General features: G+C 40.3%; 2 protein-coding genes across 3 annotated transcripts in view; one reads left to right on the top strand and one right to left on the bottom strand.

Annotated features, from left to right (window-relative positions):
• Positions 1 to 122: 122 nt before the first annotated feature.
• On the bottom strand, positions 123 to 19748 carry EAF1 (ELL associated factor 1). The gene is made up of 6 exons (XM_042043898.1): positions 19646 to 19748; positions 16537 to 16631; positions 13043 to 13179; positions 10357 to 10523; positions 3723 to 3953; positions 123 to 1794 (listed from the first exon to the last, which is right to left on the bottom strand). Exons 1-6 carry the CDS (start codon positions 19746 to 19748, stop codon positions 1748 to 1750), a joined length of 780 nt encoding a protein of 259 aa, XP_041899832.1. The 3' UTR covers positions 123 to 1747.
• A 26-nt stretch (positions 19749 to 19774) lies between these two features.
• Positions 19775 to 26805, top strand: part of METTL6 (methyltransferase 6, methylcytidine) — a 39079-nt gene continuing 32048 nt past the window's right edge. For both annotated transcript variants that reach the window (XM_042043897.1, XM_042043895.1), the window contains exons 1-5: positions 19775 to 19863; positions 21510 to 21893; positions 22569 to 22703; positions 23930 to 24100; positions 25949 to 26090. In XM_042043897.1, the coding sequence (XP_041899831.1) occupies positions 21612 to 21893; positions 22569 to 22703; positions 23930 to 24100; positions 25949 to 26090 (730 nt within the window). In that variant the 5' untranslated portion in view covers positions 19775 to 19863; positions 21510 to 21611. The remainder of the gene's footprint in view (positions 19864 to 21509; positions 21894 to 22568; positions 22704 to 23929; positions 24101 to 25948; positions 26091 to 26805) is intronic.

The raw sequence follows: 26805 nt of genomic DNA, 5'->3' as shown, positions 1-26805 counted from the left end.
CACACCATGCAGATCTCCTGCACCAAATGTGACATCCCAAATTGGTACAAGCTCGTTAAAACAGACCATTTTTACTGTCAGAGGAGGAACAGAGGGAAAAAAAAAAAAAAGAAGAGCAATTGTGGCTTTTCATCAAGTATATTTCATAATTGTCCATTAAAATACATACCCACATCACAAAACACTTTAAAAAAAACCAAGTATTTTTAAATGTATGTACAATAATGAAAAAATATGCCTAAATATGTATCTAATGCAAAAAAATAAACCATTTAGTAAAATCTCCCTTCGAATGTCCCCTTGCTCTTCAACGTGTTAAAAAAAAGGATAGAGCTCAGTAAACAAATAGGAGTTAAAACACAAACTAACAGATGAGAGCAGTGCAAAGCAGACACCTGAGAATGAAGAGGCATCTGATTCAGCTTCCCATTCCCCAGAATTACACCACAACTATGGTGCAACTTGTCCTATGTCAGTGGAATTTTGATTTTAAAAAGTCACCCTGGTGTTCAAGCTCTGAGAGGCTGCCTATGGCACTCATTTTCCACGTGAGCAAAAAAGTTAATGATAATCCAACTAAGCACGCTTTAAACCCCCTTTAAATGGGGGTGAATTTCACCCTAGGCAAGTATTTCATGTTCTGTGTACTCCTGCCAAGCACAAAGAGATCTCGTCCAATGAACGGTATGGACTAAAGTCTACCTTGACAACTGCGGTGGGAGAGAGACTTCTGTTGTTTCATGGCTACATGTTTAGTCACCTCTTTTTACTGCATTCTCTAGGAAACTGCAAAGAGGGCTCCAGTCCTAGAATATCAGTAAGTCAAATATTTTGCATTTGTGGTGTTGCAATGTCACTAGTAGTTGGGTTTCTAAGTATTTCTGAAGACTAGGTCTGAATGTCTGAGTTAAATGAGACACTTCAGTTGCTAAAGAAAATCCTGATCTGATTCTTACTTGGATGAGTTTAGGTGACTGATGTATATCCTTTATCTTGCCAGAGTCACTGCCCTCAGAGCACATCAGGCTGTATGTGACACACAGCTCTTGTCTGCAGAAGCAATCTGAGGAGGTTTCAGTATTGCTCCTACAGGGAAGGTGGCAGGAATTGAAGCACTATTTAAAAAACCTGCTTATAAGGCACTGGTGCAGCAAGGTTTGTGACAAACATGGTTTAATCGTTCCTATTTTCCAACTGGTTAAAAGTCAGTCTATTAAATCAACCATAAATAGCAATAAAAAGGCATTAGAAAAGTCCCAAACCAAAGAAATCAACTTAGTATTGAAACTTAATTTATGGCAGTCCCACGTCAGTGCACACACTAGCTCCTGCATGTGTGAGTTTTTAAAAAAAAACCTCATTGTCAGCACATGCTCACCCTATATACAAAAGTCCCCTGACAAAGTCATGATGCGGTGAACATCTCCTACAAACAAGAAATTCTCAGATGACCTCCTACAGTCACATGTTAAACTTGCAGATGGTGGACAGGAACATATATTGGCTTACCCACTGTACATATCTATTCAAAGCTTTACCAGAATAAGAATATACACAATATATACACTTAATTCACACAGTAAAACAGCCCTCAACATCTATTATTTTGTAGGGCTGTGCATTTCTTCTATTAAAATTCCACACATGGAACTATCTCTGTGCCAGGTCCTCTTCATAAGCAATAGGATCACTTGAAGGTAAATTAGTTCTTCATGTATATGTAACAGAAACAGCAGAACCTCAGCCTCTAGTCATCACTGTCACTCCCAGACTCACTCAACTGCAAGTCATTTCCTATAGAAAACAAAAACCAACAAAACACAACAAGTGAGTAGGTGTTAATTCACATCTCACGGCAATCAAACCAAAGAAGGTCACATTTTTACTGGAAGATTTAAGTAAGAATAACACATGAAATGAATGCTAATATCATCTGTGATTTAATGAAACTGCTGGCCATGCCCAAGAACATCAAGAGCTGCATGAGGCTAATACACAGCTGGATCCAGGCCAAACCAAGCATCCTTGTCTCCAGAGCCACCAAAGGTGCTCCCTGGTGGGACAACAGCCCTCTCCTCTTCAACAGCTGCTAGCAGCTGCAGAAAGCATTCCACAGCCTCCACCCACCCAAGCTCCTATATATGGCTCTGGGACAAGGCATTGGGGAATTCCTTGGCTTTCTTTAACCTTTAAAAACAGATTGGTTTTGGTTTAAGGCCATTTGGCAAGGTCTCCACATATCAACAAACCAAAAGGACTGTTAAAGCCATCACAGCTCAAGGCTGAACTAAGCTGACACGTGCTGTGATGGTGAAGGCTCCCATCCAAAGTGCAGAGATCGGATGAAAGGCCAGGGTATGCATCAAACGTACTGGCTCTAATCCTGTTTTGCAGAGCACTTGTGATTTGGTGAGGTGGAGGGGATAAAAAGGGGCAAGAATCATCTTTGTGTTCTGATAATTGAACCTAACTGTTCCAGCATTCTACCTCGGCCCTCTCTCCAAAATAGCTGCAGGGCATCTATGCAACAGCTATGCCCTGGTTTTCTTCAGTTCCTCTTCCCTTTTCCAAGTCAACAACTTGGGTTAGGAGTGATTCTCCCCATAGCAAAAGTATTTTAAACCCAAAGGCAAAAAGCATTGCATGAATAGAGGAGCTACCTAGTAGTTCCCAGATTCTCCTGCAGTCAGAAGCTTCATTAAACTCATGCAGTATTGCTGTTGTGGAGAAGCAGGGAGGAGGCTGCTCACAACCAGAAACAGGGAAATGGACAGTCCCAATGGCTTCATTGAACTTTGTATTTCACTTAGTCCTTCATGACTGGCAGGAAGACTGACAGGCCTCTAAGTTCCCCAGCAGGCCTTTTCGGTGTGGTCTGTACAATACACTTATCTTCTCAAAGCTGGAAACTCTACACATATCTGTATTCAGACTCCACAAGTTCCCTATGAACGGGTGCCCAGAGATGTGTGCAAATGTGCCTCAGGAGGAATTAAGAACAATTTATGGTAATTTCAAATGCAATATTTTAACTCCACCGAGTTAGAATATATCTGATGCAGCATAAGGAGAGAGCAACACAGATGCACACCATGTCCCTAGAGAGTCTCATGGGACAGAACTATGCTTTAAAAATGTTTCTGATAATTTTAAAGGGTGACATGAGCTTGTACTAATTCAACGCTTGCAACACCATAGCTGTAATATTTTAACATAATTTTAATTCAAATTTCCCTTCAAAATGTGGTATTTGTGAAAATACAGCTGAGACCAACACAATAAATACGCTGACAAAGCAATAGTGAAGACCACAGAGACTGCACTTAGGAACCCACGACAGCATTGTGCCATTCACAATTCTTTACAGACCTTTAGCTGACACATGTGTCAACCCCACTATTTCCATATAATCTGTGTATTCACACAAAAATAATTCCCATCCTCCAGCGCACCAGATCCTCCCACACCAGTGGCTACCTGGAGGCCTGAATCAAGGCCCAGTAGGGCCAATGTGGGCCACTGCACTGATTCCCACAGGCTCTCCACACCTTCAGACAAGTCTCAGCCCCCTGTTCACAAAATCTGCCCATGTACTTCAGCCAGTGCAAATCCCTGGGACTACTATTTGGCAAAAGGCACTTCATGAAGTTAGCCTAACATGCTAAGTAAATGAGTGGTCACAATCAGCTTTCATCAGTGGTAAGACACAAGCATTTACTTACGGAGCGTGTTCATGAGCTGATTGCTTCCTTGTGGCCTGCTGGTGCCGTTAGCAACAGTGTTCCTGTTGTTATACTGCTGATGTGGTGGCTGGGAAGGGGAAACATGTGCTGGCTCTTCCCCCTCGCTGCTGGAGCTTTCATCTTCACTCCCAGATGAGCTTTCTGAATCCGATGAGCTGCTTCCACTGCTGCTGCTCATCTGCTCAATAATTTCAACCTCTGCTCTCAGTTCTGAAATAAAAAGGAATTCATCTGGTTGACACCATAAACAGGGCCCCATGGAATTTTGGAAAAGAATGTGCAAATGCAATAGTTTTGTCAAGGATAATTTATCACACCAAAATATCTCACATGAAAGAGAGAGACAGGAAGGGAAACCAAAAAATTCTGAAAACTTCTTTACTTATTGCTGTAACTAAATTTAAAGAAGCAACAGCATAGGTTAGTATCCTAAAACTTTTAACTTCTACTGTTATTCTTTATATAATTCACACTCCTGAAAGCACTTTCTGCTTCACTATTTTTGACAGGCTATATGCTCTACACACAAAGTAAGTACATCAGCTGATTGAGGAAATCTAAATCTGAATTGTTAGATGCTGGTGACAATTAGGCTTTTGGAAAACAAAAAAAGGTGCATGTTGGGGTGGGCATATGGACATAGGCAAATGATCACAACAGAAACTGCCTTGACTTCAGATAATATATGAAACTGCTTCAACACAGTCACATAGCCCATTGTAAACAAACTTCAGAAGCAGATGGATGACATCAAATAACTTTGCTGTAGGACAGATGAGAAGAGCTAAAATTTTCATATGCTGGGGAGTGGTAAAAATACCATAACCTACAAGCTATAGGTTAACCTGTAAGCTACAGTGCTTACAAGTAGCCAGGAAAATAAAGAAACTACTCTGAAACTGGAAAGTTATTCAAGTCAAGACACTGCCCACTTTAGGGTTTCCAGTGCAAAAAAACACTGGAACACCACGACATCACCACAACAGCCTCATCAGCAACAGCTAGTGTTGGCTGAATGACTGGTTACTAAAGAGCTATTAAGGTACGTCACCGCAAATTATACAATATTGTTAAATTTGTCCTAATTTTAAGTGGCCTAAACACTAGTAGAGGACAACTCTTTTGTATCCACCCACAAGGCTGAGTATCTAATGACTCAGTTCATGTTGGCAGGTTTCCATGAGAGAACATCCACACCTATGTTAACCATGGGATGTGAAACCCTCAAAATTTAGGCTTTTGTTGTGCTAGCAGTTCTATACCCACAGGGTTCACCCTGGAAAACTCACAGACTAAAAGGGACAAGAATGAAAGAAGGGAGAGAAGAGGTATGATCACCCCTACCTAACAAATGGAGAACTGATACTGGGAGTAATTCATGTTAGGTCAGATGTGTCAGAGTCCATTTTTTATTAAGACCCATTTTCCTTGGGCTGCCTAATACTCTAGAGTAACAGGTAAGTTTTCAGCCCCCACAATATTTGCTGGAGAGAACTTCTCTAGCTGAGAATTTATTAGTTTGAGAAATTATGTTTTCTTTTGCCAGCTTTAAAATCACTATTTTTCAATTTCAAGGTTTAGAGCTCAATTTCAAGTGCTATAGCTATACTCCAGCTGGGTATTTAAGGACAGTGGTGTTGTTTCTCTAACTTAATTCCTAAATCTAGATCCCTGCCTAGACCATCTGTGCTCTCTGTACTTTACCAGTATGCCAGGTAAAACCTACTCTTTCAGCTTGAAGACATAGCATAAGAGACCATTGGAAGAGAAAGAAAGAAAATATGATTCAACAGAATCATATATTGATTCAACAGGCCAACAGAAGATACTACTTTGTACTGTAATATCTTTCTCCCTTATTCCCTCCCAACACAGTCTGGCAGGCTTTAAAAATCCATTTCAGGCCTGGAGTCTGATACACAAACAAATGGGCACTTGGGAATCACTGTTCTCAGCCTAACCACATCGAGGATTTCAAATTATAAATGTTCCTTGTGTTTAAGGTTAAGAAATTAATAGGGGAAAGCTAAAGGAAAGATAATTAGGAATAAGGGTTCTTTCTTTTTAAAAAGGTTTAAACTTCCCCCCCCCAAGTTAATGATGTAAAATTTCTACATTCTTCTAGTGATGGAGCTGTTAGTTGCAAATTATAGTGACAATAATTACATGGCTAGAATATCCTGGATTGCAGCAAGCACAACCACCTATCACAGTCCATACTGCAAAAAGATACAACAGACAAGTCTAATATAGGACAAGTGCCTGAGAATTACACATGTATGCTTACAGAGCTGGAGTCTGTGGCTGGAAGGGAGGAATGTTGGCACATGGACTGAGAACATAGAGCCCACATGTAAAATAGAATGAAGAAGGTGAAGTGATCTAATGATGGTGGTGAGAGGGAAAAGGTAAAACAAAAACACACTGCAAAGAACTAGGAAAAAAAAAACCTAAGCAAGAAGTGTGGACTCGATAAAGTAGGTGAGGCAATAACTGAAGGAAGTGATGCTGTCTGACCAATGGGAAAGGAAGATTAGCCTGGCCAATTTTAAACAGAATTGGAGATTAGTGTCAGAATGAAGAGTGGGAGGTTTCTGCTGGGGGAAGCAGGGAACTAAGAGCCCATAAAAGAGGTTTGGTTATGAGAAGAGAATGAGCGAATGACTTGGAAGTAGTGCTAAAGCCCACTATGCTGAACAGAGGCAAGAAAAAGCAAAACAGAACCAGTGTCACAAGCTTCAAGGACTGGGAAGTTAAGGCTGTTATCAGTGCAGTGGTCACTGGTAGAAACTTGGTCAGAGCCCATCTTCTAGTCAACTTTTGCCTCACAGGCTGACAGTGTCCCCTCAGACCTCTGTTGTCTCTTGTTCCTTGAGCCCAGAATTCTAAACATCTTATCTGAGCAGATGAGAAAAAAGCAATTGTTTTCACTAATGTTATAGTGGCTGCAGCACCACTAGAAGTCTGTCAAGAGAAATTCAGCAGGACCACTAAGGAATTCTGTTCAAAACACTCGTCTCACACTGTCAGTGACTAAGCCAATGATGACATCAAAGCCTTATAGGAAAAACAAGGCTGCTTTACAATGGTTTGATTTTGCATTTTCCCATTTGATTGCTATGCTTAGTAGAGTTACAGGTACTGAAGACATGGGTTAAACATTTCCTTGTGGTGCTTCCCATTAAAATAGTTGTGTGTGTATGTGTACACACAACAGAAGAGTTTGACCTTTCCTAGATCTTTCTGCACCGTAAGAACAAACACCTCGTGTCGATGTGCCTGTGGGGTCTGAAAGATGACAAGAGTCAGGATGTGCAGCAGTTACTTTTAAAAAAGCTTTCCATACAGTACAGTTTTGAACACTTGCCTTAATTGAGTCTATATCACCTGAAAAGGCTGAACTGCTTTGAGAACCTTAACTTCTCTACATTTCATGTTACAGCTGTAAGATTTCTTTCAAGAAGACAAAATGGCTTACTGTTTTACACTGGCAGGCAATGCAGGTTTTGGAGTAAAAAAAAAATAAAATTCGAGGTCAGAAATCATTATCCAAACAGAACAGCCTTTCTCAACAGCGCTGTCCTCTGTATATATTCAGTATCAAATACCATAACAGTGTTTAACTGTTCCTACCTCTTTTCTCAATTCCAATAGGTTATGCAGATTTTTTAACTAAAGCCCTAACCTTAGGCTGCAAGAATACCAAGAACTTCCAGAAAAAAGTCATTCAGCTTTAGGGAGGGTTAAGTTTGAATGCCCATAGTGGAACACTTACTGTTAATAATAGAATGCAAGGTGGAGAAATCAACTTGATACTGGCACTGTGAGCATGTGGAGATGGCAGCTAGAAGAGGCAGTATTTTATACTGATGTGCAGAAAATCGGATTGAGGTGCTCTTGAGAGACAAACACAGTGCTATGACATAATCCTCACACACCACAGCTACATTTCAGGTAAATAAAATCTGCTCAGATTTTTAAACACTGAGTCTTAAAACCTGAAATATGTTTCTGTGGGTTTTTTTCCCAAATGTTGTAATTATGTCAATATTATTGACATGTATCAATATGTTACATGCTGTAATTACATCAATGCTGTTGGAAAGATTTCTGCTGTGGACAAGTATGTCTGATAAACATAAATTATTTTGTACAAATAAATGGCTGTACTGTGGTATATGTGTGCAAATGTCCACAGCTTAATGAGACATTATCTATCAGATGTAGCTGAGTGTTCAAAACAACAAGCTCGTACCCTCTCCTATGCTCCCTTCAAACCAGAGGACAATATGGAAGCTTGCAGGGGAAAGGATTCCACATGTGCAAAACCCTAGACATAGCCTCCCAAAAGCCTCTGTGCATGGGAGGACTGACTGGTTCAATTCTCAGATGCTCTGACTCTGTCCTCAGACAGCTGTGTAATGAGACAGAGAACTGCACTACCCGGAAGTTCACTTCCAGCTCATCTGTCTGAAAGGGGAGCGATGGAAATGCACAGCTGAGGGTACCAGGGAAAGCAGAAACGTGCACTGCCCTACTGAACTACTGTGAAACATCATGAGGGCTGTTGTGTCTTACCACACCCTTAAGTAGAGCATACTGGAAGCAAGAGAGTGTCAAAGTGCCAGAGATCCTTTCAAGCACCTCCTTTGGGAATTTTACATTCTGTGCTGTGTTCATTAAACAAAACCCACAGAATTTCAGCTTTCTGTTTATCTTTCTTTTGTACAGAGGAAGGACTTCAACCAAAACAAAAGCTACTACCTGAATGGAAAGAACACAGGCTCTTCAGAGCTTGCAAGTCTGTGTTCATAAAAACACACATTAAGGGAAGGTAACAGGATTGCAGACTACTTTACAGCTTTTACAGGTCATTGTCTACATTTCATTGTGGAATGGTGCCATTTCAGTTCTACCTTTTTTAAGTAGGTTCTTATGATATAAATGGTTTAGCAATGCTGACGCTCTAGATCATCAAAGCTGGAAAAAGTTATAGACTGTAAGCAAAAAACACCCCTGACCAGGCCTTTGGCTCTTCTGGGGCTTTGTACAACTCTCCCTATAAAGCATTAAATTGAAGACCTATTTTTAGTAAAAGTCAGGTGCTCTAATCTTTGATTTTGGAAACAAAACTCCAGAGGTTATTTATTTGGAGGTACTTTCATATAAAACATGATCAGGTGGCAAAAAAAATATTAGGACAGCTCTGAACAATGTGACTTATACTTTAGACCACTAGAAAATCATCTCTTTGAACAGGTGTCACCCCAAACAAATGTAATTATTTTACTGTAATACAACCTTTACAAATTGCTGTACGTATACAGAAAAGTGCCCCAAAGGTTAAGTAACTTATTACACCCTACAGGAAAAGACATTTAAAATCCACAACTGGTTCAATTAAAAAACTGATATATCACCTATTATCTTTTTCCTTACCTATTACACAGAAAACAAAAATAACAATGCAGCTAAGGGAACTGTAGCCAACAGAATCTCTCAGACGTTGATTCTGGCTGCTGACCAGCACCCAAGTATTGAAAACACTACTGCTGCAGAAAAGTGAGACCAGTCAGCACCTATGCAAACACACAGCTTAGCAGCAAAAATGTCACCTAGTGATTACCATGAACTGAAAAAATACCCTGCGGAGTAATTAACATCATCTGGGCAATTAACACAGGCTAAGTCTACAGACAAAAATAGTTATATGGGACAGAGAAAAAAGAGAAAGGAACCCAGACAAAAAAGCAGACAGAAAGAACAAGCTTAAAATAAAATAATTGTGTCTGGCGCCAGTGCCAGAGAAGAACCAAACAAAAATTTAAAGCCTTCCTCATTCTGACTGTATTATCCACAGCAAAAACAGGTAGGAAAAAAAGGCCATGGACAAAGAAAGTACATCCTGCCCACAGCAGAACACTAAGACAAAGCAGTGCTTGAGCAGAAGAGTGAGTTGAGCCAACCATTCCTTTAAGGTACTTCTAAAATAAAATTTTAGCAACCATATGGCAGATGTGTCAAAGCTGCAAAGGAGTGGTTGTGGAAGAGAGGAAGCTGCAGGGTTGTTCACTCTCATTCCTCGCCTAGCAGCACTGCTTGGCATGGTGCAAGCTTGTCTTGTGCTGGGAACACAGCCCTAGCCCTTCCATCGCATCAAGCAGTGGCTCCAGCCTTACTTAGTGCAGGGTAACCTTCTCCGAGAGACTCGACTGCGAAACGAGACCTTGGACCATTAGGCTTTGCTATTGCTGTTGTGGCTGCCTAAGACCACAGGCAACTGGTCCAGCACTGAGCTACAGAGTCTCTGAACTCACATTATTTTTTTTCTTCTTTTCAGAACAGGGAAAAAGTTTGGAAGAGAGAAAATTATCCAGCAAGAGGAAGTTTTCTCATGCCAGAGAAGACTGCAGTATGAATATCTATTCTAGTAGAAGAGAATAAATAATTCACTAAGATGAACAAAGAAACAAGACATAAAGAAGACAAAACAGCTGTCAAGTACCATCTTTTAATCCCTGAATGTTTTTAGAAATTGCAGAGTCACAGTTTTTATCATAAAGAAGAAAGACAAAACCAATCAAAACTTAAGAAACTACAAACCCTTCTTTACCTCTCTTAATATCATCCAGCTGAGGCTCAGGTGAAGGATTATCTTTCAAAGGAGAAGTTTTAGGTCCAACTGCTGGCTTGGTTGGGGCTCTGAACTGTGAAGGAGGCTGAGATGCTCGGGCAGACTGTTGCTCTATTCGGGCTTGGATCTTACTGCTGCCCTCTGCTCTGAAGAAACAACCAGACACATTGAGCAACTATATGCAACTATGTTCGGCTTTTTCAATATCCTTGTGCTAATGCATCATCTGTGACTTCCTTTTGTACAGATCTCTACTTTGTTTTACAAAGATGAAGAGTGAATTACAGCTTTCTGTATGCAACACTTGCTTTCAATAACAAAGAAACATACTACACTGCAACACCCTTACAAAATGTATTTTCAAATCCAGATGTGATTCAGTGATGCCAAATTCTCTACTTGAACGTCAACGAAGGCTTTAATTTAGCAATTAGTATTTGTATTTTTAAAAAAGAATAATCAATCATAGTAATTTAAAGTAAATACAAATCCATTCACAACAAAATCCTGCTTAAAACAATCACAGCAAAAGAAGTATTTTCTCACTTGCAATTAAATCATCTCAAACTGAACTCTCTCAGAGGTCAACTTGACTAGAGTAATCATTCTTACTGCTAAATACAGCATACAAGCATTTAATTCCTGGTTTTTATCCATTTGCTGTTAGCCCTTCAAAACAGTTTAAGCTCTTTCCTTAGTGGAAAATAGTCTCCAGGATAACACTATGCCTAAGTGTTCAATTCAAACCAGGTATTTCTGCCTTTTACTGAACTTCTGATGTGACTGAGATTGTAGAACATCCAATACCCTTGGCAGAAAAAGAAACCCAAAAAACCAACCACAAGCCCAAAATAGGTTCCTTTATGGCACACCGTAATAAGGTTAAAGGGTGTGGTGTATTTATTGTGTAACACCAAAGCCTTTGGGGTTATGGCTTTATGTAGTGCAGCACAGAAGCAGCTTGTGGCTATTAGAGTTCAGTTTCTGTTCTAGGAGGGTGCCAGCTCAGAACTGTTAAACTTTGTGTCTGGAAACTAATCCCACTGAGAGGTAAGTTAAACTAGCCCGTGTTGAACTTCCCAGGAATTCACCTAAACCACCTGTGGAGCTGGTACACTGAGCATTTACTGGGGTATCTCTGTGCCTGAGTGGACTCTAGATTCAGCCTTGCACAGAACCCCCTCGTCATTTATCAGTAACACGCAGCTAGTGGATACCACATTAATGCAGCTTACACAGTCCATCTACAGCAGAAGTGAGGAGTTGGGAATATACTCACTGTATCAAGTAGAAGGCAAAAGCCAAAGATTTCTGGTGTTAATTATGCTCTTGGAACTACAGACAGTTTTATGTGGAGTAAGTTCACTTCCCTGTGAATGTCATCAAGGTGTTAACACTAAAAGCCCTGTTCCCACAGAGTGTCAACAGGTCATTAAAGACCAAAGTAGCCATGAAAAAAAAATGGCACTGCTGATTTAGAAAGTGAATGACTTTGCAAAGCACTATTCATTAAAACAGGGATCCCCAAATTTTTTATTACCCTCCCTCTGCCTGAAAAACACTGAAGTATTTTTCCGCACACCAGACCCAGAACTCAGCGTAACCAAACATCCCACTGAACTCAGGCTCTCCTGCACCTCTCCTTGCTTCTTCTGACAATGTCCAGCAGAACTGAAATTGGAAATTCAAATCTCATCTCTGATGTGCTCATATCCACTGGACAATATGAGTGCTACATGGATGAGTTTTCACATCACTGACTCAGAGGAGTGTTACAGTCCATTTACCTTGAACTCAAGGTGCTCTTGGCAAACATCCAGCCAACTACTGATGAGCTGCAACCCACATTTCTAGTAGTTTTAGCAGCTAAGGGCTCTATACTGCAATAAAGTGGTTTTTTAATGTAAAACTTCTAAACTTATTTAAGAGTTTCTTCATCACAAGACATTCGAACAACTGCTTTCTCTTTAGATCTCAGCCTGTAGTCCAGTGATGCTGAAAAATCCAGACACTTCAGGGACTTGCAGAGCAGTAAGACTGCTAAAAATGTTCCAGCTGCATGCTTTGTAGCATTTCTGCAGCAAAGTAAGAGTATTTGGTCAGAAAGGATTTCTGGCTTCATCAATTCTTCTAGGCAAAACACCACAACCATTATTTGTACAGCTCTGCCCACCCCTTCACCAGTTGGAGGCTTTGTACTTGTGTTCCACATAATATATTGCTTATCCAATATGGGAATGAGTGTTCCTTGTTCCCTAAGACTATGTTATTGAAACATCATGACTCCCACAGGAAGCTGGAGCGAACAAACCTAGAAAGTCCAATAATCCTTTTGACAGTCTAATATTTTCATGGTTTTTTTTTGGCTAACCAGAGATTCCTGAAACAAATCCCATCCTTCAGCAGGCTTCTAAAGCCTCAAATCATCACAGGTGTTTCATTGCAAACTATAATTATGTCATTTCAGCAGTGGAGAATTTACAAATTCTTTACTCTTGGATTCACACTCCTATTTGCATTTTTAGGCATGATAATTGGCCATGTAAAGCTAAGGCTTAGTAATTAAACATCACTACAAAATAACAGAGTTCTGTTTCAAAACCCAATCTTAATAAGAAACTTCAGCAAGAATTAATCCTATCAAGAACCCTGTCCCCAGCTTTACCTTGTTTTCTTGACTTGAATGCTGCTACTGAGTTTTTCCAGCACATATTCCCCAGTGTCATGATTGATAATAAGCACACAGTCCTTCTGATATGGCCTTTTATTTCCTTTAAAGACAGTCATTGGCGGAGTTGAACCCTGGTACAAAGAAAAAACACATATTTGTTTGGTTATATTACCCTGCCCAAAAATTTATGAATACGAAAAGAGTATATGTATTGCTCTGAAAAAGAGGCTAAGCACTTAATGCTTAGTTCCTACAGGAAATACTCATTCACGAAGAGAAAAATACAGAGAAAATGTGCAGTAGATCAGACATTTCCTCATAGTAATATTATGCCTTTCATCATTTTAAGTGTCTCTGCAGTGACAAAACATCTTCTCCATGGCTGCCTTTATTTACAGTTCTCATTCCCAAAATGGCAGCATAACTAAATTTGCATGTTTTATATGAAATCCCCACATCTTCTTGATGTTTCTGCTGTAGAAATCATGGGTTTGGATAAGAAATAAAGTTCAAATTATTTGTGTAGCAGAACTATTGCTCAAGGAAATATGTGGTCAATTGAAAAAAAATTTAAACTGCATTGAATATCTTACATAAATATATATGGCAGTATTTTCACAGTGGATTACAAGCAACTGTCACAAACTATGTAAGAACAGCTGCCTTCTTCAAAATCAGATTAGCATGCATATGCCCATGCAATTATACTGAAATGTCTTCTCAAAGGCAAATGGGGTATTTTAATGCCTTCCAGAAAGTCCCCAAAATGCTGCATAGAACCTTAAAAGTCTAAAGGCTTAGACTGAGAAGAAACAAAAACAACAAACTCATGTGGTATTGCACACTGGCTAACTGGTAATGCAGAGACTAAGCTCAGCTGTACTGCATCTATGCACAGGCTGGTTCATACAGCTGGTTTGGGGCTACAGCTGGCTGAATCCATGGTCTACAAGCACATAACAGCATGGATACACACCTGGCCATGTTAAAAAGCTGTTACTCAAGGGGTTATGTTCTCAGCTATGAAACATTCTCAGACTTCTCTGTAATGTATAGATACCGTACAAAAGAATTTTTTTAAAAAAATAGATGTTTATTCCTATGCACCTTTGCACATATTGTAGGAAAGCAACCAAAATCAGGGAGCAAATGAAAAAACCCTGCACTCCTGTATTTTATTTTGAGGAGCAAAAACAAACAATCACATTTTAACTACTCTGGAAGCAATTCCTATTCTCCGTGTTGCTTATAGATAGAATATATTTGAATTTAAAATGGGTTCTGAACAGTAAGTGTGAAAAATCTGAGTTCCTAACAAAGACACAGTAAGAGAGATTCAGAAATATGATTCAGAAAGGATGTCTCAAGAAAGTCTAGTCTTCAAAGGCATGTTACATTTTTATCATTCCTACATTTAAGAGAGGAAAGCAACATTTAAGAGAGTAAAAAGAAAGCTGAAAGTCAAACCCTGCCTGCTGTTGACAACTAAGCCAGGAAATGTATAATGCACAAACGTAATGCAAATTGATCAAAGTTTGTTGGCTACCATTCTGCTACCCAGAATGGTTACAGCAAAGACTGTGATTTTGGCTAAACATTAAGTAGAAATGCAAGTGTTTAAGCAAATTAAGTCCCACTCTTCTACTTAAAACTAAATGTTTAGGGTTTATGTTAGTGCCTAAATAACAGTGGCTATAAGATTTTGCTGATTACAGGACAGAAGGAGGTAGGTGAAACAAGTAACATTTAATTGAATTGTTTTCACATGTGAGGGTTTTTTGCCTGACAGAGTTCAAGAAGTGTTTGGACAATGCTCTCAGGCACATAGTGTGATTCTTGGGATTGTTCTGTGCAGGGCCAGGAGTCGGACTCTGATGATCCTTGTGGGGACCCTTGCAACTCATGATATACTATAATCTTCTATAATCTCCTTCTGTAGTACTTTAACAAACAGGAATTTTCACTTCCCCAATCCAGACTGTTTATCAACTATTAAAGTCACTAAATTCCACATGTAGAAATAGTACTTCAATTTATCCAAGCTGCAAGGGACACCAAAATATCTCCACCGAACAAATTATCAGAGATATTCCCAGTGATTAGGCAATTTCAAAAAGAAAACCTCAACTCAGAATTTGGATCCTATCTGGTTGGTGGACAACTGGGAAGCAAAGCAGCATCCAAGACATTCAGTGAACCTTGTCAGGATGAAACGATCTCAAAACCTCTCACTCTTTTCCAGTATTTTCCAAGTGTTTTCCAGCTCTCTGTCCAGAACACAGACAGCACTGCCTTGGAACAACATACACAGAGCAGCTTGGCTGCCTCAGCCTTTGGAGCCTACTCTAAACTGTTCATACTGAAGGGAAGAGAATCAAATTAAGCTCCTCAGTATAGAGATTTGGAAAACATTACAAGTGATGCTGCTCAACACAGAAGATGAATGAGCAACAGTGCTTCCAACTAATCCAAGATGAATGCTGCTGTTAGTTACACTGTTACCTGCTCTCCAATAGCACTACCACGCTCATCATTTCTATAGACAAAAACCAGTATGAGACCTCCTGCAGCACTGAAGGTGACCAAGGCCATATAAAGAAAAGGAGCAGGGTGAAGCAGGCTACAGCTTCATTCAGGGAGAATTACCATCACCTACCAATTAAAACCACGGGTGTGCTGGAATGAACAATACCAAAAGGATCTGACACATGGCTTCCAAACTGACTGGTGCCCCCCTGCAGCCACCAGACCCATTGATGTCTGTGAATTCTGGTTTATTGGCTTGACACAGAGCATTAACTTCAGCTAATAAACAAATCCAGTTCCAGCACACAAGCACTTTCTTTTGTTTTGGTAAGGAAACCACTGAATTGTCAATTATAAAACAGCTGCACCTATAAACAGATTGATCACCTGTTTTATTGCTGTTTGACCATCATCCTCACACAGTAGATCTTTATGGCATCATTAGAGAAGAAAGTGGATGGGAAACCACTTCATGGCCACTCACCAGAACTGTCCCCTTGCTTCCACTGATAAAGCTGAAGGCAGGGAACCCTCTATGCCCTATCTGTACATGTTTGAGTAAGGGCAGGAATATGCTTACTGGTCCGCCTGTGGGTTCTGAACATCCAACCCTGACTGAAGCCCAAGTCACACTGCCTTTCTTCAGCAAGCCATAGCACTGAAAATGGATGGGAACCAGGTGTACAGATTCAGCCAATAGTAAAAGTTTCCTTGTCTTTCAAGGAAGAGTAGGAAGGAAGGAATCAAAAGTAAAGAACAATTTGCAACCTTACAAATGTATCCATTTACAAAGATCCAGCTGTACAGCCCTTTCCTAAGGTAAACAACTACAAGTCTAGCTGCTTAAATATTGAACCCACAGTGTTAATAAAGATGAAAGTGAAAATAGCATTTACATTAGACTGTAACAACACTGCAAATTTGTTGGAGAGTAAACAGGGGCACATATATAACAGACTTACTGGAATATGTGGCAAAGTGATGGTAACATCATCTCCTTTACCCACTTGGAGGTCCCCCTCACAAGACGTATCAATTGATGCTGGCTTAAAATCATCTAAAGAGGAAAACAATTGTGATTACATTTGTTAGAGTCTCCAGAAGCATCGACCTGCCCTGCAAAAAGCCATCATACATTTACTGGATTATAGGGAATGGTAAAGCACACACTAGTGTTTACAGCAGGGGTGGAATAACACCAGTACTTTGTGTCTATGCATAGCAAGCCAGCCATGTGATGGTACTGTATTCTGAACTTCCTTTCTAAAATGGAAATAAGGTTCTAGACTGTGTGTCTGAACACCAAAAGGAGACTTCTCCAAAACCCAGGCTTTGAGTGGCACTTGGTTTTGCAGGCAAGTATAAAACTGTACCAATTAACTCAAAAGAGTAACAACTTCCAAAACCCTGGGCTCTGCTTAGCTCTTGCCAGTTAGTTCCAAACCTGAGGACTCTCTCTGTGACAAACACTAATTTAATGACACCCACTCATTTAGTCTTTCTGATATTTCAGGCTCTTTAACAGCCATCTCAACTCCACAATAGCGCTAAAATCTCCACATGGGTGGAGACCTCAGGTCTCACTTATGAGGACAGAAAGAGGTGCTGATCTTAATTCAGCAGTCTCCATGCTGGTCCAAAGCATGTGGACAGAAAGCATCAGTAAGGGGAGGCACTCTAATGGCTTTAAACTAACACTCATTTTTGCTCTGTTGTATAGAATGCTTTGTATCCCAATAAAGGTACTTCTCTTTAACGTATTCATTTGAATATGTTAAAAGTATTTTCCCCTCATTATTCTATTGTGCTTGTGAGCCATAAAAAACCCAGAAAAAAACCTATCAGAACCTCTAATATCTTAAGAGAGGATTTAGACGAAGTGAAATAAAACCACAGAGATATAGGCTAGTTTGCTTTGTGTTTGTTTTTAAAAGAAGCCTGCACTCAATTCTAGCATCCCTGGATCTGAAGAGGTGCAATTATATTCACGATCAAGGCTTTTAATTACTGCATTAGCTATGAAATTAGTACCTCAGAACAAATTTAAAATATAATTTCCACTATAAAAAACACGTTTGCAGGAAAAAAACCCCTAACCCTGGCTTGTAATAAATTCTCATTAAGCAGATGCTAATGTTTAATTGAGTTTTACTTTGACAGCACAACAAGCAGGATCAGACACACTTGACTTAATCCTCATGCCTTAACTGCCAGATCAAATCATAACCTTCATTTTCATCTGTGCAATCTGTTTCTAGCTATTGTTTCCCACCTACTTTATGTGCAAGCTTGCTAAATAAAACAAACCAGCTGTACAAGAGCTAGTGTCATTGCCAAAATGGGATCAAGAGTTTCAATAGCACAGCCAATAACTTAAAAGAAATACCACTATCAGACTTCTTTCTTAGGTATTGCAATATAGAGTGACTTTAAACAAACACCCAACAAATCGTTTTCATTTTGTTAGTTTACTAGGGGCACGTGCTTGGCTAATCCTCACGTAGATCGAGAGCACATACTTCCCTCCAAATACACCCACAGCTCTTTTCCCAAAAATCCCATGGTTTTAAGATGTGTTTTTCAAGGATAATCAAATTTCTCTGTACAGTATTTCAAAAACATTACGTAAAGGAATGAAGTATTTTAAGAAGGTCAAAACAAATGTAGCCTACAAAATCCTCACTGTAGTTTGTGTGAAGAGGATTACAGAAATAATATAATGTTTGGATCCCAGATAAATCATTCCAGAACAACACTTAAGGAAAAAATTATAACCAGACAACGAAGAAATCTCATTTGAAAGCCACAGATGGAAAACAGAGCATACAGAAAGATCTTCTGAAATAAAACTGAATTCTTCCAGTTGTAGTCTGAAGAGCTTTGGCTTTGCAATCCCTAGGAAGTTGGTTATTGAAGCACTTTCCATTCTAGAAATCCAGTTCATTTCTACCTGGATATGGGCAGGGTTTAATTCACATAGGATCAGGCACTTGGGTGACCAATATCACTGAAACTACTACTTGTGGTGTATGAATATGGGCCATGAGACTGGGCCTAAATTTGTGCATCATAAACCAAAATATCCTGCTGCTGTCTGCATAAATTCCCCACCTTCATAGAAAATTACTGAATTATAAGTTTAGTATTCTTTACATTTACTCTTGATGGTTTACCAGTCATTTTAGTAAAACAACCTGGACTCATTTTGCTCAAATTTCTTGCCGACAGAATTCAAGTACAGGGATACAGCGAGTTCCTCTTCAAAACAGTCTTCTAACATGGAATTAATTGCACCTAAGGCTAAATAGAGCAGTTGGAATAATAGATGGTGTCTTAAAAAATAAAACAAACTATTCTCTCAGTTATTCATAACTGCTCGAGACCCTACCTCAGGATTTATCTTGCATTTATTGGACATTACTGTATGTGCCTGAGTCCTTTCTGCTTGCTTTCCTGGGATAGTGATTTATTACAGCTGTCTGGAATCGGGACAGCCAGGGACAGGTCTGCTGGGATACACGTTGCTTCATCAGGAAAATACCCAGTTAAAAACCGAACTCCGGGTGCTCCCGCTGCCTCTCCAGGCCAGGCCTGCGGTGGGACCTGTCCTGCAGTTAAGTGCCACAAGGAGAACAAAACAAAATGGCAAAGCCACCCCCTTACGGAGGGGATCCCCTCATGCTTCCAAGCTGTTAATGACAAACTTTCTAAAGCTGTTCCTTCGCCCTGGCCTGCCTCGCTCAAGCCTCCTCCTTCCCCTTTTTCCCGGGTTGGAGCCTTCTGTGGGGAAAACGCTCGTGGGGAGGAAAGACAGGGGCTGAGGGAGCGGGAAAGGGGGGAGACGGGTGCTGAAGGGGACAGGAGGGAAAGGGGGAGACGGGCAATGAGGGGGCAGGAGGGAAGCGGGTAAGAAAGGCGCCGAGTGGGCACGAAGCCCCGCGATGGCGGAGCGAAGGAGGCGAGGAGAGCAGCGGGGTGGGCGCGGCAGAAGGAGAAGCGCAGCCGGGGGACGGGACATGGGGAGCGGGAGGAGAGCGGGGAGGAAGGGGCGGCCGCGGGGGAGGCGCTCACAGCGGATGGTGTGGAAGGAGGCCTTGGGCCGCCGCTCGAAGCTCTCGCCCAGCTGCAGCGGGTGCTCCTCCTTGTCCAGCAACGAGTTCGCCGAGCCGTTCATGGCCCCGCTCCCGGGCCGGCCGGTCCCTTCCCTCTCCTCCGTGCGCTGCCGCCCGGCGTCCTCCCGGAAATTCTTGACTTTCCCTTCCGGGAACCCTCTCCGGGGCTGGCGGCGGGTACGGCGGGGCGAGGCGGGGGCGCGGAGCCGGGCTGGGGCTGCTGCCCCGGGGAGGGTCCCCGGGGGGGTGGGAGCCCGGCGCTGCCCGCCCTCGGCAGGGCTGGGCAGGGCAGGGCAGGAGGGGCTTTCCTTCCCTGCCGGGGTATCCAAGCCCCGGTCGCGCTAGGGCAGGAGCTGCTGGAGGGAAGCCGGTTCTCTGTGGGGGGACCAGGGGATCACACAGGGGTGTTACATGTTTGTGGTCTTAGCTCTGGATTAAACACCTTTAAAAGGCTCTTTAGCCTAAGCATGGGCTGTTGCAACTGAGTTTATCATCACACTGCCTTCCCACCACAGCACATGCGTCACTGAGAGGACTGGCTTCGGTTTGTTTCCTTCCCTCGCTCGTTCTGTGATGAAATAATGGAGCGTGCCTAGAATATAGGCGTGTATAGAAATATAGCAGAAATTTTGCTGTTTAAGGTTTTTTGTTTGTTTGTTTTGAGGGTATGCTCTTCTTGAAGAGACTTCATTTCAAAGGAGCCTCTTCTCCATAACCTCTTCTGCTGTTTTTGGAGGAAAAGGGGGTGTGTCTGTGACACTGGACAAAATTCTGACAGCTCTTTTTTTTATTTGCACACTTCCGTATTTTATGTTTGTGTTTGTGTCATGACATGTATATATCATGATAGCATCACATATAGCATATATAACGTGTACATATGATCCATGATATGTATCATAGAAAGTATTTTATCATAAGATAAAATACATAAGTGAAGTACTGCTCTTTTTTTTTTGTTTTAGGGTGTGTATTGTTGTGTTTTTCTTGTTTCCTTTTTGGTAAAATGTCACCAGTGCCTGGTTCTGGGCACTGATGTACACGAGTGGTGAGTGTTTGCTACCTGGGCTTCCCTGGGAGTTACTGGGCCATGTGGGATTTAATCTGCATGTGCCATCATCCAGGATCTGTATGTTTGTGACAAGACAGGTGTCAGAACCAGTTTAACATAAGAAAAAATGTTTGAGTCCCTTCCCAGCCTATGCAAAGCTCTTTTTGTTAACTTCTGAAAATAAAACCACCTGTGATTGTTAAAACCAGTGTGGATCCTCAGAAGGAGGCAGTGGGAGGAATGCTGGCACAGGCCAGCTCTGGGCATTTTGGCCACAGTACTGGTTTTGTTCTCTTCTTAGGTGACATGGTGTTATAAATGCTGATGTTTTCACCAGTGTTTTCTCACAGAGCTGAGAGCAGGAAGGAGAAATACTGACATGAATACACTTTGTTTCATCAATTTTAATGTGACTTTTAAATGTCATCTGTTTTTCAGTTACCTTTTTTCTGAAGTGTTCTAACTGAGGTTAATGAGAAACAAAGCCCTTGCTTTCCTTCTCAGGTCCCCTTTAGTGAAAATAAAGTTAGAGCTGCACCATCTTTTTCTTGTTGAGTAGCTTTCTAGGATGCAGAGGGAAGACCAGGAGACTCTGAAGTATCTTCTTTAACTTTGACATCAGCATGATGGTGTATGTGGTTCTTAGTTTGGATGAAGGTTTTCTGAAATAAAGAGAAATCTGGTGACATGTAAGTCCATCAGGTAGGACAGATCACTAAAGTTGTAATAAGTGCATACTGTAATTATTTCTCATTTTTAATTCTGCTTCTAGATCCTCGCTTATTTTACCTTAGTTAAGTGATGGAACCATACACTAAAGGAAGAAAATCATCCTTGGGTCTTTGGTATTCATGCTTGTGTGAAAGAATCTAGGATGTTCCAAGAAAAGGCAACAGCCAATGGCTTAAATATAGTAAAAACATCTACTGAAGATGGTGCTTTCCACAAAAAAGGCCATAGTGCACGAGTCCTTAGCCCAGAGGAAGCTGAGAGACTGGCAAAAGATCAGGTGTTGGTGTCTGAGTTCAAACAACTAAAACTGGAGAAAGAGGCACAGAAGAACTGGGATCTATTTTACAAAAGAAACAGCACCAACTTCTTCAAAGACAGACATTGGACAACCAGAGAGTTTCAAGAGTTAAAGGCATGTCATGAGGTGAGATCTATACACTTGTGCTGTAAAAGATGGGGTTGATAATTTCCAATCAGTTGTTTCCAAGGGAGTTAATAATACTTAGAACAAAGCCATTTGGGTAAGAGCTGACATGTAAAATTTGCAGTGCCCTGTGTAGTTTCTTTTAATATCAAAGATAACTCCTCAGAATCAGATGCATCAGTTCAGTTTCAGTTTGTAAGTGGCCCATGCTGGATGGGGATGGTGAGAATGAAGTCTGGAATATTTGGGTTTTGTGTCCTAAATAGACAGCTTGTCTCTCTGTGTGCAAGCTGGTGCAACTTCAGTACACTGCTTTAAAGAAAAGCATCCAGAACTGCAGGCTAATTGCCAAACATAGGGGAATAGCCAGATGCATCTGTCGTTCCTTATAACTGAATGAAAGACAAGACAGGAATGGCACAAGTCTGTTGATTTCTTAAGGGGTAAATGACTGAAGAAGTATTAATATATTCTAAAATGATTTCTAGTTTTGCAGAAATCAAAATGTCTGTGTTTTAGTGTCAGATTATCCAGTGGCTGTCTACTTTGGGTTTTTTTGAACAATGTTAATTAAAATTGATTATAGCTTTTAAAATGCTGGTTGAACAGTGCCTCTGCTCATATGATGGGGAAAACAAAAATGATGTCTTTTGTCTCGTATTGCTTCCTCCCCAGTTTGCAGATCAAAAACTGACCATTCTGGAAGCAGGCTGTGGGGTTGGGAACTGCTTGTTTCCACTCTTAGAAGAAGATCTGAATATTTTTGCATATGCCTGTGATTTCTCTCCTAGAGCTGTTGAGTATGTGAAGGTTGGTGTGATATTTGGAACTTCTTTTAGAGTGTTTTTTAGAAGCTTCTAAAATTGCAAATGACTGTAACAACAGACTTCTCTTGGCTTCCTTTTTGTAAGAAGGGTAGAATACGTTTTGCCAAAAAATGGAGACTGATGCATTTCAGTGGAGATCCTATGTAAGAAGCCAAATCATTGCTCAAGACTTTGCTTTTCAGTGTCAAATTAGAGCATTATGGTATATTAGTTGAATGATTTATGAAGGCTGTTTTTTGGGAGCACGACTATGTCTCTGCTGACTGTGCAGTACAAGCAAAATTTGTTTGTGATGGAAGCTTGCCCTTAATAGAGGGAGTCCCAGGGAGAACCTTGGAAACAAGGCTAGGAAAGTTACTATTAAAACAATTTGTAACCTGATCTGGAGTAGGTATATTTACACTTAGTTGTGGGTATTGCAGTCCAAAGTTGAGCCTTGCAGCAGGGCTGGTGGGGGCTTTGGGCTTTAGAAGTCTTTATTAAGTTTGTAATCACAGGTAAATTTCTATATATCTGTTAATTGAAAGCATTGTGACCAAGAACCACAAGACCCATAGAGCATTTGTCATGGGAAAGACGGGAAGAAATACACGTGGCAAAAAGAAGAGAACAGCAGCTCCCTGGGATGCCTTGGCTGCACCCCAGGATGAGGTTGGGCTGAGTGTGTGCCCTGGGTTTTGGATGACTTAGTGGCATCTACCTCCACAGCTCTTGCTGAATTTATATTTTGCCAAGATCAGAATTTTTTTTTCCACAGCAAAACTGTGGCTAGAGCAGCCCAGCTGCAGATTATGCAGCAGGAGCCCCAACTGTTTGCAGTCTACCTGTAGCTCAAGAGCTTTACTTTCATAACCCTATAATAGGTAATTTCTTTAATTTTTAATAGTATTTAATAGTCTTTTTAATAGTATTTATGTATTCTTTAAAGAGTAGAAGCGGGGGTAAAACAGAAATGGTATGTTTTCTGAATTGTCTTAATGCACATTCCTTCTCAAATTCACGAGAACAGACTATTTTACTAGTTATAGTTTCACTATTGTAGTATGCAGCAAAGACTTTCTGATTGCATTAGCTGCCTGTTGGAAGTTAATATTCTTTTGCCACTGTTTTTTGTGTCTCTCTACTGATTAATTTCACAAGATTTTTATTTTATTATAGCAACAAATGCTGCTGATTTTCAGTGAAAGCTTGCTGTTTTAATTTCCCTAGAAAAATGCCTTATATAGTACTGAAAGATGTAAAGTGTTCCAGTGTGATCTTACCAAAGATGATCTTCTAGACAATATACCAGCAGATTCCGTGGACGTTGTCACACTTATATTTGTGCTTTCTGCCATTCATCCTGACAAAATGCATCTTGTCCTGAGGAACATTTACAAGGTAAACCCAGATGATTTTACAGCCTTTAAAGCACTTTCCTTCTTTTTAGCTGGAAAGTAAATTTTTTTCTGAGAAAATGACTCTTGCAATGGTGATTTTTCATATTATATTCCATGGATGTATTTAGTTCGTTCACCAAGTATGCAGGACTAAAATATGTTTTACAAATGTCCTTTTTTTCCCTCTCCTGGTATTGTGAGATTGTTTCGATTGAGGCCTAATTCATGCCATCAGTATAACAAAAAGGTATATAGAAGATGGCCTTCATGTACCTGAAGGGGGCCTACAGGAAAGGTGGAGAGAGATTTTTTACAAGAGCATGTAGTGACAAGAAAAAGCGAAATGGATTCAAAGTGAGATTTAGAGTAGATAGTAGGAAAAAAATTCTTTAGTGATGTGCTGGAACAGGTTGTCCAGAGAAGATGTGGATGCCCTACTCCTGGAAGTGTTCAAGGCCAGGATGGATGGGGCTTTGAGCAACCTGATCTAGTGGAAGGTGTCCCTGAGCATCGCAGGGGGTTTGGAACCACGTGATTTTTCAGGTCCCTTCCATCCCAGGCCACTCTATGATTTTAGAGCTGTGACTTGGGTTGTATGCTATGAATGATGTTTATATAATACAGAGATATCTGTGTTCATAAAGTGTGAATGATAGTGAGCCAAAATTAACTTCCAGAGATACAGTGACTCGCAGTTAGGATGTTGCTGTTCTTATTAAACACACTTGACCTGTGGTGATTTAAAAGTGGAGTGTTCAGAAGTCAACATTAATCTAGGGAGACTCGCCTCCCTAAGCTTTGTTAGTTGATAGGCTAGGATAGGCCCATCCAAAGGGTGGTTTAAGCAACCTGAATCGTGATTGTTCTGAATTTTCCTGAGATGTCATATATTGACTGCAGGGGGAAACAGTCAACATATTTTTTACTTTTGCATATGCATGTATTCAGGGTCTCGTATTTTCTAATATCTTTTGGTTTATTATCAGTAGTTTGAAAAGAGAATGTTAGGGGTTTTTTGTATATCTCCAGCTGTTTTCCAAAATCAGGATTGGTTCTTAGCTTGTGGTTATGAAAGGGGTAATTATTAGTTTTCTCTGTGGAGATGCCTGGATCATCCAAGTCACTTGCAGGTTTCTGTACAAATTGGCAAGTGGCAAGTGCTCCTTTTCTTCTTAGCAAATACAGCTGGTATTTGATGACATAGAAAAGTTACAGGCATCAGATACCTAAAATCAGCATGGGGAATGACCATGTATTTATAAATTTTAAACTCTTTATGGCTTGCTTTCTTTACCAAAAAGCAATTAAAAAAAATCCATGATGCATTTTCCCAAAATTATTTCTCAACATATTGCAACATTTTTCTTTCTCCCATGAAAAAATAAATGTCGTGATATTCTAAATTTTGTTGTTAACCATTAAACAAAATCAGGTGGTAAACAGGATACTACCCAACAGAAAAGATGCCCGGATGGGAATTTTTGTTAAACTGTATGTTTTCTTCTTTCGTCTGTGTTTGAAGAGTGTTGCCTATTTAGCTGATCAGCATCCAAACAAGGTATTCTAAAACTATTTGCAGTCTTTTGTTCATGGGAAAGCATTTTTAAGAGTCAATATAGTTTTTACACAACTTTTTTATTGCACAGGGAATGAATTGTATCTATAGCTATATCTACATCTATATATAGATGTAGATATATATATAGATATCTATCTCACTGTTGTATTGACTATATTAGTCTACCTTGTCTTCGTTATCTGTGTATGTCTGTATGTGTACACAAATAAATATACCTATATATGACTAAATCTGTTTAGCTTATTAAAGCATGTATGTATTGTGTGACAGGTATTAAAGCCAGGGAAGTGTGTCCTGTTCCGAGACTATGGCCTGTATGATCATGCAATGCTCAGGTTTAAATCCGGCAGCAAACTTGGGGAAAACTTTTATGTTAGACAAGATGGGACAAGATCGTATTTTTTTACTGAAGGTAAGACATACTGTAGAGTGCTTTCTTTCCTGTGAATCTTCTGTTTAAACTTTCTCCAGGGAACTGCCAACATGCCCATGGAAGTTTTATTTTATGTGGATGAAAATAAATTGTAGTTTCTTTCATTTACCATCCTTTTTGGGAAGAAGCAGTTATTTAGACTGGCAGAACTTTGTGCAGCATTTTCTTTTTTACCAGCTTGTTGTATGTGCTATAATGCTCCAAGAGCAGCAGTTTCTGAATTGCTGAATTCAGATGTGTTACCTAAGGGGAAAAGACTAATGTTCAGTAAGAGAGTTGATCATCTTCATGAAGCAACTAAGCAGTTCTTTTGACATCATTCTTTATGCAAGGCTATTTCTGGTGTGCAGGATGAGGTCTATTGACTTCTAAAAGCAGAACCTGTGACTGCAGCACTAAGAAGCTCATGCACAAATCCTGCTGGGATAGCACTGACTAGCTGTGGTCACTCTGTCTTCTGGGGTTTGTTTTTTAGTAAAGACAATGCAAAAAAACTTCCCATGTGATACAGTATTTAGTTTTTGTTCAGTGTTCATAATGGTTTAGGAGGAAGGGTAATTATGGCAGTTTACTGGTGGAGAATCTGAAGCACAGAGACATGAAGGAATTTGCTTAGATTCTCACAATGAATTGGGATTATAGCTTGTCTGTAGCTTCTAACTCCCAGTTCCTCGTGTTAAACTCATTACTCCCC

The sequence above is a fragment of the Corvus kubaryi genome, unplaced genomic scaffold, assembly GCF_017639235.1.
Source record: "Corvus kubaryi isolate FWS band 111438036 unplaced genomic scaffold, C.kubaryi_AGA036_p1.0 37398, whole genome shotgun sequence".
Taxonomy (NCBI): Eukaryota; Metazoa; Chordata; class Aves; order Passeriformes; family Corvidae; genus Corvus; species Corvus kubaryi.
The sequence above is the reverse complement of the archived record's forward strand: the minus strand, read 5'-3'. Positions and strand labels throughout refer to the sequence as shown.

Bases quoted from the DNA above. Each gene is read 5' to 3' on its own strand.
- EAF1 (XM_042043898.1), bottom strand. From the start codon at position 19,748: ATGAACGGCTCGGCGAACTCGTTGCTGGACAAGGAGGAGCACCCGCTG. The intron at 16,632-19,645 runs GTGAGCGCCTCC...TTTCCTCTTTAG, and splicing joins CTCCTTCCACACCATCCGCT to ATGATTTTAAGCCAGCATCA. The intron at 1,795-3,722 runs GTAAGTAAATGC...TGTTTTCTATAG, and splicing joins TCAGCTCATGAACACGCTCC to GAAATGACTTGCAGTTGAGT.